Raw genomic sequence first — 14,027 nt, 5'->3', positions numbered from 1 at the left:
ATACTATCACGAACCGATCCAGATATGGCTGGAACGCTCGGTTCATCAGATCCATAAAGGCAACTGGTGCATTCGTCAGCCCAAATGGCATCACTAGGAACTCATAATGACCATAACGAGTCCTAAACACCATCTTATACACATCAGTCTCTTTAACTCTCAGTTGATGATACCCAGAATGAAGATCTATTTTGGAGAAAATTGAAACTCCACGCAACTGATCAAATAAATCATCTATCCTCGGTAAAGGGTACTTATTTTCGGTAGTTAGCTTGTTCAACTTCCGATAGTTGATACACATACCCACAGATCCATTCTTTTTCTTTACGAACAACACTGGTGCTCCCCACGGAGACACACTAGGTCAAATAAACCCTCTGTCTAGTAGTTCTTGAATTTGAGCTTTTAACTCCACCAGCTCCTTCGGTGCTATCCTATAAGGGGTAATGGACACTGGAGCTTTTCCCGGTAGGAGCTCAATACCAAACTCGACCTCATAGGACGGAGGTAACCCAAGGAGTTCATCAGGAAATGCATCAGGAAAATCCTAAATAGTTCTAATACCTTTGACCGAAGAACCCTCAGAGTTAGATACACCAATGTAGGCTAGAAACTCCTCACAACTCTTGCGAACATATATTTTTCTGCCCTCAATGCAGAGATTACATTTGATAAATAATCCCTTCGCTCCCCAATCACAACCACCTTCTCATCCTCTGCAATCTTCAGCACCATACGCTTAGCAGTACAATCCAAACTTGCAACATATTTAACCAGCCAATCCGTCCCCAAGATAAGGTCAAATTCACCAAACGGTAGCTCCATCAGATCCACTGGAAAGATTACTCCCTGAACCTCTAGGAGCAAATTCCTAAACAACTTATCTATCCTTATTGACTGTCCCAGTGGACTTATTACAACCATTTCACTAACAGTATTCTCACGCAAAATACCCAAGGTTCAAGACACAATGCATGCAATGTATGAGTGCATAGACCCAATATCGATTAAAGCAGTATAAGGTACATTATGGATTAGGAACGTACCGATTATAACATCTGGGGCATCTCTATATTTTCGGTGACGTGTAGCATATAATAGAGTGGTTGCCTTTGTAATAGCCCTAATATGACCCTAGTCGGAAAGTGGTTTCGGGACCACAAAACCAAGTCATAAAAAAATAATTAACTGTTATATTCTATGCTTATAGTATGTGTACATGCAAGTGTGAAAGTTTCATGCTTTAATTTTGTCATTTGTATGTAAAATTTATTCAATAGGACTTAGGTGAGACAATTGTGAAATATGTTAGGTTAATTTTAAAGTGGCCTATTAATGCATAAATACAAAAAGATGGACTTGCATGTCAAATATCTATTTTGTTGTGTAATGGCCGGCCATGATGTGGTTTTATTTAGAATATATGTATTGTTTATTAGTGAAGTGGCTTTATATTTTATAGTATTAATGTATATAAAAAAAATAATAGAAAAAGAGGTGATGAAAACAAAGCTTCATTTTTTTTTGGTTCTTCTTGGCCGAATTGAAGAAAGAAAAAGGGACAAGATTTTCGGTCACTTTAAGCTTGGGGAAGGTTAGTAAATTATGTTAGTTTTTGAAATTTTAAGCTTGATTTTAGTTAATTAGATAGTTTCATACATAGCCCATGTCAAAATTTTGAAATTTGGTGATGATTTGAGCATTCGGTTTTGGTTATTAAAGGAGGAGATTGGATTATAGTCTTTATGTTTTATGAAGAATTGTTGAAGAGGAAGGTTGGAGTTAGTTAAGTTATAAATTTTTAATACTCATGAGTACTATATCCGAACATAAATTTACTTAATGACTTGAACAAATACCGTGTGGATGTTTGAAATGAATGAATTTGAGGTTTGTTCATATTAGGGATTGACTTTGTGCAAAACTTTTAAGAGTTTGATTTTGAATAATTTGAGTATTGGAATGTAAGTAATGTTATGCATAGGTTAAATTTTTGTATTCGGCTTTTGTAGTATATATGTATGATTAATCCATTTTTTTTCTTTTCTTTTGCAAATGATATATATAGGGTGATAAATATTAAGACTATTGTTGACTTGTGTTTAGTGATATTCGGCCAAGGACTAAATGTGCTTGCTTATTCGGTTTAAGTAAAGTAAATGTGGTTGGTGGATATGATTAGGTTGTGGTTTATTATAGACTTTTTTTGATTGTATAAGCTTATAAATTGGTTTGGAAATAATAAATAATGAGCATGCTTTGTGGCCATAAGGATTATATGATAGTGTGTCGTGATATTAACTTAGCTAGTCGAATGGATGAGGAATGAATTTGATATATATATATATAGGTAACATTGACGAGTTGTTTAGCATATGGGTTTTGTATATTGGTTCGGCAACTAAGCTAGAAAAATAATTTTCGGTAACATGGTATCTATGCACATATATATATATATATAAGGTATCTTAAGTATATTTGTCCATTTGATAAGGTTGACTAATAGTTCAAGTAAGGATCACTCCATTCGATATGTACATGAATTGAAGTAATAGGTTGGTAATCACTTATGACATACGGGTAATATCATATGTCCGATTATAAGTTAAATACTCGATAGTTGTGGTTCATTGGATATAATGTTTGAATATTGTTTTGAAAAAAATTGATATTTGTATTTAGTAAAGTTGAATAAGTCATTAAATAAATCTATTTGTTTTAATTAAGCTCAAAGCAAAGAGGGTCTAAATCAGATAAGGGAAAGGAAAAAGCAGTCGAGTAGCCTATCTGCAACTGTTCAAAATATCCGAGGTAAGTTTTGAGTAGTTTCCTTTAATATATAATTGATGCTGGTTTATAAGAGTATAATAGGTGAATTGAAATTCAGTTAGCACTTGTACAAAGTTGTTTAATAAACAATGCGTGTATATGACTTTGAGGTCGATGGTAACTTTGAGTTTAAGCTTGAATGGCGAAATGATTGTTTGATATTAGGTATAATTTTTGAGTTGAAATGTTAATGATGATGTGCCTATTGAACTTATATCCGAATGTATTAAATGATTACTAAGTGATAGGTTGATTGAGATGTGTTAACTATATAACTAAGTATGCATGGTATTGGAAAAATATCTGGACTTGAAGTCCATAGGCTTTATGCTGGAAATATATCCGGACTTGAAGTCCGCAGGCTTTATCTTCGAAATATATCCGGACTTAAAGTTCGCAGCTAAGTCTTTGGAAAAATATCGTGCTAAGTCCGAAGGCATTCGTCTTTGGTGTTATATCCGAGCTAAGTCCTGAAGGCATTCATGCTGGTATTATATCCGGGCTAAGTCCTGAAGGCATTCGTCTTTGGTATTATATCCGGCTAAGTCCGAAGGCATTCGTCTTTGGTGCTATATCCGGCTAAGTCCCGAAGGCATTCGTCTTTGGTGTTATATCCGGCTAAGTCCCGAAGGCATTCGTCTTTGGTATTATATCCGGCTTAAAGTCCCGCATGCTTTGTGGTGGTGATTTGATTTTGGTTTTAAATCTAGCAAACTTAATGCCGATGATTGGAGTAAGATTATGATTTCGAATGTTAGTAGTAAACTACCATTGAATATATATGTTCAATACATTAAGTCGGTCAGGTATGTATTATATACTTTTATATGTTAGATTGATCGGAATTGAATCATGAATGCGAAATGAGAAGTATATGTGACAATCTCATATGTGTATGTGTGTATTTGGTTATGGTGAAAGGTTATGTGAGATTGATTTGGTGATATACATGTTAAATAATATGAATCCAAAGAATGGGTAATAAATCTGCTTGGGACAGCAGCAGTAACGTGATTTCGGAAAATCACCATAAATTGTTGAAGTTGAGTTAGAGGCTGAATAAATTATGTCATGAAATCTTAATGAGTCTAGTTTTATAAAAGAAACCGTAAGCAAAAGAGTTGCCAATAATGAGATATTTGAAGTGGCGTGGAACAGAGTCAAAATGACTTCGAGGTCCCTATTCTGCTTTTCGAAAATCATTATAAATGGTACAAAATGGTTATAAGATAAAATTTATAGTCTTAGACTCCTTAATGAGTCTAGTTTCAAATGAAATAAACGATAACATATTTCTAATTCTTTATAATAAGAAATTTGATTCGTAGTGAAGAGTGGTCAGATTAGTCAAACAGTGAAACAGGGGAAACTTCAATAAAAACCTGGTATTGACTGGTCAAACCAAAAATTTTGAAAATTTTATGGATGGAAGATATATGAGTCTATTTTCAGGGAAAATTAATGACACTTGATTTGGTGTTTCTTAGCTCCAGTTATAAATAATTTAGTGACTGTTGCTCAGGAAGACAGCTTGTAGTGAATTTGTGATTTTGTTGCAAACATGGTTAAAACTTGTTAATGAGATGCTTTTCGAGTTCTTATGATCTTATTTGTAATTTCAATATTTGGTTTTAATTGAGTTTAGATTCAAGTGAGGTGAATTTGCTAAATATGCATTATGTTCATGGATACTTGGCCAAAATGGCAATTATCTAGGAATGATTTCTTGAAAATTTGAATAATCGATCTATAAGTAAATTAATTGTTTGCATTGCTTAAAACTTACTAAGCATTGAAGCTTACTCCGTGTTCTCTTTTCCATTTCTTATAGGTATATACTTTAGCTCGAGTTGGAAGGGACGGAGATATCATCACACTATCTAGTCATTATGTGAGTTGAGAAGATTGTATATCATCATGGTTTAAGGCATGTATAGGATAGACTATAGGTAGAATGATATTTCGACTTTGTATACATTATAGCCATGCGAAGATGGCTTGCTCATTTTGTTTAGAGAAGCCTTATAATTGAACTAATGTGGTGAAATGTTTTAGCTATAACTTGATAGTAGTTAATTTGTTATTAGATATTCGGTTATGTTTTGATAGTGAGTCATTTTAGAAATTTATAAGAGCTCTTATGGAAAATCAATGAGACATGTTTGCATTGTTGATAATTTATGTCTGGTAAGTATCTTTGACCTTATAGAAGTTTTGTTTAGTCAAGTAATACCTCATAACCTTAGTCCGGCAACGGATATAGGTTAGGAGTGTTACAGCCTTGCCTTAGTATTACCAGCACCTCTGCCAGGTGCTCCACGACCTCGCCCCATGCCATTTCCACCTCTAGCCTGACCACGGTCTCTCGGTGGCTGCTGAAGCACATAACCCTACTTTGTAGCTTGCATCTGAACAGGTCTCTGAGGACAATTCTTAACTTGATGCTCCAAACACCTATATCTGAAACACGCCCCAATCTTCTTCCAACACTCACCCAGGTGATGTCTCCCACAATCTGCACAAGGCTACGACCTCGCAACAGGAACCCCAACTCGGACTGGCCCATCAAATCTGGTTTCTTTTTAGACCCACCAAACGAACCTGAGGACCCTAAATCCCTCTTATATCTACCCCTATCTTTTTCTCAGTTCTCGTGCTCAAAGCTCTTCACATCCTCGTCGCTCATCGTATTTTCTACGAGAGCAGCAAAATCTCGCTCCCTCTGCTGAGCTAACAGGAATCATTACTCATCTTGTAGGCCATCCTCGAAACGCACACAGCGTTTATATTCAGTCACCACTATCCCACGGACATTGCGGCTAAGTCGTAAGAACTTTGCCTCATATTCTGCCACTTATCTATTCCCTTGGGTCAAGCTCAAAAATTTCCTTCTTCTGGCGTCCACATAACTTGTGCCCACATATTTCCCTTGGAATGCCGCCTTAAAGAAATCCCATGTTAACCGGCTGGCCTGAGTACTCTCTCTTACGGTAATCCACCACTGATAGGCCTCGTCTCACAGTAAAGACATTGCACCTTTTAATTTTTGCTCAGAAGTGCAGTCGAGATCGTCCACTATTATCTCCGTAGCTTCCAACCAGTATTCAGCCACATTAAGGGCTACTCTATAAATACCGCTAAAAATTTCTGCTCCATTTGACCGGAGTTGTTTCGAGATTGACCCTCGGCCCATAGCACCCCTATTGGTTCCAACAACTCTCTCCAGGATTCAGAACATAGCCTGGGATAATGCATCATCCCGAGTTGCTCGATCGTATGATCCCATCTCAATTACCGGTGAGGCTAGTCCCTCCCTAGCCTCAACGTTAGGCATATGGCTCAATGCTGAAGACCCAACCCTAGCACTTCCACGGCCTCTACCACGGCCTCTTGTACCCCTTCCGCAAGTACCCCTTGTACTCATACCGATTCGCGTATTATCTGGTTTAGAAGTTTGATATATCAGTTAGTAATTCCAGTAATTATTAACAAGTGTCTTATGAAAAATAGTATTCAGAGTTGGTTTTCACAGATTGAGGTCTCACTACAGTTTTCAGTTTCCTACGGTCTTAGTTTACTCTAACTAGAGTATTACAATACAGTCTCATATCTAGAGTAATCTCAGTATTGTATTTCAGTCTGATCAACCATTAGTTATCGAGAAATTTACGGATTTGGCGCGAAGACTTAGTGTGCCACACCTGCGAATCCTTCAAAATATTTCAAGAACGGTTTTTTAAAAATTCTAAACACTTTCAAAACCCATTCCACAGTCGAGTTTTTCAACTTGACTTTGATACCACTAAATGTAACACCCTGAACTCGGCCCAGACTTTATGGCTGAAATTGGCGTGTCACACCGAAGTGTCATTACGAAAACTTTAGAGAGTTAGGTTTTTTGCTATTACCAAATCTTCTTGTCAAAAAGTTTTACATGTTTTATTACCTTTGATATGCTAAACTATTTAAGACTTGCGGGACCTTTTAAAACCTTGGAGTTTAAACACGTGTTTTTGAAAAACAGTTATTATTTTGAAAACACTTCTTCTTAAAACTAGCAGTTTTTAAGTGAATATATAAAAGCCCAATTAAAAATTATAACCCATAAATGGCCTTATTACAAAACATGAACCCAAAACGAAACTTTAAGTATAAATAAAACTAAATGTAAATTAATTGCAGTCGTGTGGCCACCTCCGAATGCCTTGCAGCGCCAAATCGCCTAAAGTTGGGGATTACTTGTACAGTCAAAGAGAAAGAGTGAGTTTACGAAAATTCAGTATGCAATCCCTTATCAGTCATTCAATATACAACATACAGTAACAGTCTCGGCCTAAGCCCTATTCAGAAATAGTACAGAGTGGGTCGTAGTCTAATATAATAACAAAACAATACAGTAATGCAACCCATCCCAATCCAGCCAACACACCACTCCGTACCACCAACACACCATGTGGGGACAAAGTCGACCCACCCAGTCAACATACCAAAAACGCAGCAAAGCTGCTAGTAATATCATCGCAGCAAAGCTGCCAGTAACAGTAATGCAGCAAAGCTACCAGTATTAGTATATGTGGTAGAGCCACTAGTAACAGTACACTTCCACCTTAACAGAATCCCAACCCCATGTAGAATGTCATGTCATAAATCATACGTGTATGCAGAATGTCATGCACAGAAAGAACGATTATATCATAGCACAAATCAGTCATTTACCCTCGAGGGGTAAAATAGTCATTTTACCCTATAGGGGTATTTTGGTCATTTAACTTGCTTTGGGGTCTAGCTACTCTTATTAACCTATCAGAAGGCCTACAGTTGCCTCGAGCAACTCGTGTAACCCTAACAGTCCTAACAATGTAAATGGGCCTAAGGCCCATTATGCGGTCCAAGTAGGCCCACATGCCCGTGTAGCCCATCAGGCCTGGAAATTACCACGGCCATGCGAACTACACTGCCCAGTCCAGTAATTACCATATATTATGGAATTCATTCGTGTGGAACCCACAAGCCCATTAGGCCCACACGGCCCATTTTGGCTCATCGTGGCCCAGAACGGCCCAAACCCATGAGAAAGCTCATGGCGGCCTCTACCGTCTAACACCCATGTGTTGTGGCTCAGTTTACCTTACGAGCGATCACACCCTCGTGTGGCCTCAAACGCCGTATTTCTGAATTTTCGGCATTTTCCGTTTTACAGTTGACAGGGGGTGTGATTACAAACTTGGTTGCGAATATTTGCAAAAAGCCTTCGAATAGGAACCTACATTAATCAAGACATTCGGTTAAATGTTTATCACTAGGGTCAACACCCACTTATTAATACTAAATCCAAAAAGAGCACTTGCCTTAGTCAACGGATGTGGTTCAACCTACCAATAATATTAATCGAAGGTTGGCCACACCCTCTTTTGCCGAAAAGTTGCATCATCCAGGGAACCCATTAACAACGATCGTATCAACCAAAGACTTGAATTGATACCTATTGCCTACATAAAACTCAAAACCAGAGATAGGGCATTCAGCCAACATCCTATTATATTAGCCCACATACTTACATTAAATCGAGTGATAAGGAAACAATTTTGACGGCTAAATATCACGAAAAGCTCCTTTACTTCTCTAGGAAATTCAGAGAATCACAATAATAGCCTGCCTAAAAGAAGAGGACAAGAATCGACTATAGAGAACAAGAGAAGGGAAAAGCATTCAGCTTTAAGCAGAGGTAACATGAAAAAGATTAAAGAAACCAGCAAGAATGGAATGTACCTACAATAGTCGTCAGGCTGCAATCAAGATGAAGAGATGAAGAGGAAAGAATCAGTCATGAACCAATGGCTAAACCGAAATTGATGAACAAGGGGAGGAAAAGAGGCAGTGAGCAATCGATTACCAACAAAAGGGAGTAAAGAGGGAAAGAGGAAAAGGAACAGATAAGAAGGAAAAGAGACGTTCGGCTAGGAGGGAAAACCAAAGGATAGAGTAATGTGGAAGAGCAAAAGTGTATTCGGCCAGAGAGAAAAATGCCAAAATAGGAAAATTGACCAAAAGAAAAACTGAACAAGGACTACTCTCCCTTATAGAATTACAGCCGAAATTCTGAGTATCTAGAACCCAATTCGGCACTACCACCTCCACACCCTCTAATTCCTTGATTTTCTCCCAATATCTCTCCCTGATTCTCTCCTCAAATCATTCCAACATCCCATTCAAACTCTATTCAAACACTCATGACCAATTCAACCTCAGAGTCTCAGTCCAACTCCACTACCTACCTAGCTCAACAACAAAATAAATACTCCATTGTGCAACTCAGGACTCGAACCCAAGTCCACTAGTAGAAGCAACACGCCACCTTACCACAAGACCAAATGCTCTCTTTATGTCATAAAACAAGCACTATTATTTACAAGGCCTATATGACAGTGTCCAGATTCATTTAAGAGCAACATTAAAAATATTACAAAAGCCAAGACCTGGACCTAGGTTTTTCAAACACTCCCAAACACACCCAAATCATTAAGACAGTAAAGCAAACATGAAATTTATGTCAGATAATACCAAATCAAAGACTCTAAATTTTTGGGGCGTCACAGCTCTACAGCCTTAAAGAAATTTCGACTCGAAATTTACCTGATCAGAAAAGATAAGGGTATTGTTGCCATATAGCCTCCTCAGGTTCCCACGTGGCTTCCTTCGATCTGTGATTATGCTAAAGCACTTTAACCAGTGGGATAGATTTCTTCCTCAGTTCTTGAATACACCAGGATATCATCTATAAATGCTATCACGAACTGATCCAGATAAGGCTGGAACGCTCAGTTCATCAGATCCATAAAGGTAGCTGGTGCATTCGTCAGTCCAAATGGAATCACTAAGAACTCATAATGACTATAATGAGTCCTAAATGCTATGTTATACACATCAGTCTCTTTAACTCTCAGCTGATGATACCCAGAATGAAGATCTATTTTGGAGAAGAGGTAGTGAGCAATCGATTACCAACAAAAGGGAGTAAAGAGGGAAAGAGGAAAAGGAACAGATAAGAGGGAAAAAAGAGGTTCGGCTAGGAGGGAAAACCAAAGGATAGAGTAATGGGGAAGAGCAAAAGTGTATTCGGCTAGAGAGAAAAATGCCAAAAGAGGAAAAATGACCAAAAGAAAAACCGAACAAGGAATACTCCCCCTTATGGAATTACAGCCGAAATTCTGAGTATCTAGAACCCAATTCGGCACTACCACCTCCACACCCTCTAATTCCTTGATTTTCTCCCAATATCTCTCCCTGATTCTCTCCACAAATCACTCCAACATTACATTCAAACTCTATTCAAACACTCATGAGCAATTCAACCTCAGAGTCTCAATCCAACTCCACTACCTACCTAGCTCAACAGCAAAATAAATACTCCTCTGTACAACTTAGGACTCGAACCTAAGTCCCCTAGCAAAAGCAACACGCCACCTTGCCAAAGGACCACACGCTCTCTTTGTGTCATAAAACAAGCACTATTATTTACAAGGCCTATTGACATTGTCTAGATTCATTTAAGAGCAACACTAAAAATTTTGCAAAAGCCAAGACCTGGACCCATGTTTATCAAACACTCCCAAACACACCCAAATCATTAAGCCAGTAAAGAAAACATGAAATTTGTGTTAGATAATATCAAATCAAAGACTCTAAATTTTTAGGGTGTTAGAAAACACGTTCATAGTGTCTCTATTATAGACCTAGAGACCCAAAACATGCATTAAGAATGGTCCGAGACTAAACCGAGAGCTTAAGAAAATCTTAGGAAAATTTCTAGGTTCAAGCCTCACACGCCCATGTAGAGGCAATGCACACGCCTGTGTCCCTTACTCATGTGGAATTAATTGAATTTATTTTCCATTTCAAACCTACAAGGGTTTTCACACGGTCGAGCACACGCCCGTGTCCTTGGTTCGTGTCCCTCACAAGGCCTAGACACACCCGTGTCCAAAAATTTAGACATTCTGTTTATGACATCATCACTCAGTTTGAGGCACACGGCTAAGATACACGTCCGTGTGCTAGGCCGTGTCCTCCACACAGTTGAGACACACGGTCATGTCTCTACCCGTGTGTTTACTACAATGTAAACTAACCTAAAATTTTAAGTGCAGGGGACACACAACCAGGTAACACGCCTCTGGGGGCTGACCGTGTGTCACACACGGCCTAGACACATACCCGTGTGGACCTTTTTAGGGCTATTTTTCTAGCCTTTGGTCACCCTCTAACATCCATACACACGTAAAGATTTGAAGGGTATTTAACATGGCCTAACTATACTCTTAAGCAACCTTAGCATAACTCATTGTACTTTAACCTCATCTCATCGGTTTAGTTCATGCTAAATTATCCTTTTTGTATTAAAGATTACTATACCATCAAACACATTTAGGCTTGGCTCATTTTATAACTCATTGCCAATTATGACCTAGCCATCTCCAAGTAATTTGGCCACATTCCACTTGTCTATTCATGATATACCATATTTAACCGTCTAATGAACATTTAAACACCAACCTGCACAATTAGTAAGTTACAACCTACATCAAAATGAGCCATGTTTTATGGCCATATAAAAAATGAATAGGTATATCGTTTAAGCCCTTACATTGGCTAGCCAAATGACACATATAACAAAATAACCAAAAATCTTATACACGCCATTAAACAAAATGCAAGTATCTATATACCAAAGCAGGACAAGTCGATAGTATGTTGATTCTCCAACCATCTTCCAATCTTCACGAGTCCACGAGCTCTGTAAGACAGAGAAAAGAGAAGGGGGTAAGCATTTATATGATTAGTAAGTCTGGATAACTGGAAAGTAAACTTACCGGTTAATTAGCATACAACCATATTTACGCAATAATTCCATCAAGCATGAAACAGTTTCCCTATCACATGCATTCATTCATCAAGTTAGTCTCATGACAATACATCATGTTATTAGTCATTAGATGATCTCATCAATTCAATATTTCCATTCTTTATTTCTCATGTTAATGCCGTTGAACTTTCTCGAAAATCTCAATGGATAGCCATTCACCGTCAAGTCATACAAGTGATCATCTCGAGTACGTATTCCCGTGAACCTTATATCTCACAGTGGGATTACCAGTCCAAGCTAAATCCCCCGTAGTAATAACTCATAGAGCAATGTCAGGATTACCAGTCCAGGCTAAATCCCTTTCAACGACAATTGCTCTCATAAGCTCGGATTTGATTTGCCAGTCTAAGCTAAATTCAGTCCTCAATCAGATTACCTGTCTGGGCTAAATCCTTAATGCACTATATTCTTCGGGAGGTTCGATCACTCAAGGAACACTCGTCCGGGCTAGATCCTTTCTATTTTGAGATCATCGGATTACCTGTCCGGGCTAAATCCTTTTCTGCAACACATGCAGTATCTCATGTCATGTAAGTTATAATTTATCCATCGGATTTCCTTTTCTATTTCAACCGGGACATTTATCATCATTTTTAATTACACCACCACATTTTATGGATTTTCATGCAATGAATATCTAAATTTTCATACATTCAAGAACATAACATATTTAAGTATATTAAGAGTTTACTTCGGGTTATACGAACTTATCTGGTAGTCGTTTTGGATTCGTGTCTCGGTTATTCTGAAACCTTTCGTTTTCCACGGTCGACCTCCGGAATTGGTTTCTCAGGGTCTATATCAGTAAAAATAAATTATTAATACCTCACATTATTCATTTTCAGTGTAAGACTCACCCCCGGGCAAAATGACCAATTTGCCCCTAACCTTCCACACTTTTACAATTTAGTCCTAAGGCCCGTATAATGAAATGCATGAAATTTCTAAGTTACCCAAGCCTAGCCAAATATTTTTCTTGCCTATAACAACCCACATTTTCTTTCATGTCGCATTTTTCAATCCATTTTCACAACTTTACAAAATAGTCCCTTAAGCCATTTCCATGAAAAACTACTTCGTAAAAGTTGTTTACTATCCTTTAAACTCTCATATTCCTCCATAAATCATCAAAACACAAACATCTCATGCATGGATAAATTTTTTGAATATGAACCCTAGCTTGAAATATGGGCAAAAATAGAGATAACATGTTACAAGGATATCAAAAATACAAAGAACGTTAAAAATGAGGCTAAGGAGCACTTAATATTGAGCTTGAAAATGTTGAGAACCCTAGCTATGGAGACCCTTTAATTTTCGGCAGTCATGGAGAAGAAATGGCTGAATTTTGCTTCATTTTTCTCTTTTTATTAACTTTATTACCAAATGACCAAAATGCCCTTCTTTACTAAACTTTCAAACTTTTCTATGCATGCCCATTTTTTTCCAAAAACTTAAAAATTAGGAAAATTACTCTTTAAGGACCTCTAATTAACGTTCCAAAGTAATTTCATACAAATTGCTTCTAGAACCCAAGTTTTGCAACTTGTTCAATTTGGTCCTTAATTTCCAATTAGATAGCTTACACATAGGATTTTTTCATGAAACTTTAACACATGCATATTTTCATATCCTAAACCTCATAATGATCATGAAATAATTATTTTAACATTGGATTTGTGGTTTTGAAACCACTATTTCGATTAGGCCTTATTTCAGGATGTTACAACACTGGCGTGCGTGTTGGCCATGTGACCCAAGTTAGAGAGTTACACGGGGAAAGAAAAGGGTTGGGACATGGCCATATGCTCCTATTTCGAATGTCCACACGACCTGCGATATGGGCGTGTCTTTGGCCTTGTGAGACACACGGTTGGGCTACACGGGCATGTGTCCCCTATTTTTGGAAAAAAAATTTAAGTGTACTAAAAGTTTCTAAAGTTATCGGTTTAGTCCCAAACCACCTCGAATTCATGTTTTAGGCCTCTTGAACTCGTATTAGGGACAATATGATTGGTTGTGAATGAATTGTATTTGAATTGACTAATTGTATAAGAAATGTATGTTTAAATGTGTGATATGTTCGGTAATGCTCCGTAACCCTATTCCGGCGTTGAATATTGGTGAGGGTGTTACAAGCTTAAAGTATTTTTCTTACAGTAACGTAATTGGTGGAACCTCAAGTTTATAAAAACAAAAAACAAATAGGTAATTGCTATAGTTATAATAAATAAAACATTTAAGCTTAAGGGCCCAAACATTTTTAAAACAAGAA

At 37.5% G+C, this 14,027-nt stretch overlaps 1 protein-coding gene across 1 annotated transcript; it reads right to left on the bottom strand.

The window, feature by feature from the left end:
* Nucleotides 1-364: 364 nt before the first annotated feature.
* LOC128296621 (uncharacterized) lies at nucleotides 365-5,395 on the bottom strand. Its single transcript, XM_053032053.1, has 3 exons — nucleotides 5,126-5,395; nucleotides 667-897; nucleotides 365-547 (listed from the first exon to the last, which is right to left on the bottom strand). Exons 1-3 carry the CDS (start codon nucleotides 5,393-5,395, stop codon nucleotides 365-367), a joined length of 684 nt encoding a protein of 227 aa, XP_052888013.1.
* Between the last annotated feature and the right edge of the window lie 8,632 nt (nucleotides 5,396-14,027).

This window comes from Gossypium arboreum, chromosome 8, assembly GCF_025698485.1.
Source record: "Gossypium arboreum isolate Shixiya-1 chromosome 8, ASM2569848v2, whole genome shotgun sequence".
Taxonomy (NCBI): domain Eukaryota; kingdom Viridiplantae; phylum Streptophyta; class Magnoliopsida; order Malvales; family Malvaceae; genus Gossypium; species Gossypium arboreum.
The sequence above is the reverse complement of the archived record's forward strand: the minus strand, read 5'-3'. Positions and strand labels throughout refer to the sequence as shown.

Excerpts from the sequence above, each read along its gene's own strand:
- LOC128296621 (XM_053032053.1), bottom strand. The coding sequence starts at position 5,395 with ATGGGCCAGTCCGAGTTGGGGTTCCTGTTGCGAGGTCGTAGCCTTGTG. Across the intron at positions 898-5,125 it reads AGCACCTGGCAGAGGTGCTG|TCAATAAGGATAGATAAGTT; the intron begins GTAATACTAAGG and ends CCACTGGGACAG. Across the intron at positions 548-666 it reads GAAGGGATTATTTATCAAAT|GATTTTCCTGATGCATTTCC; the intron begins GTAATCTCTGCA and ends AGAACTATTTAG.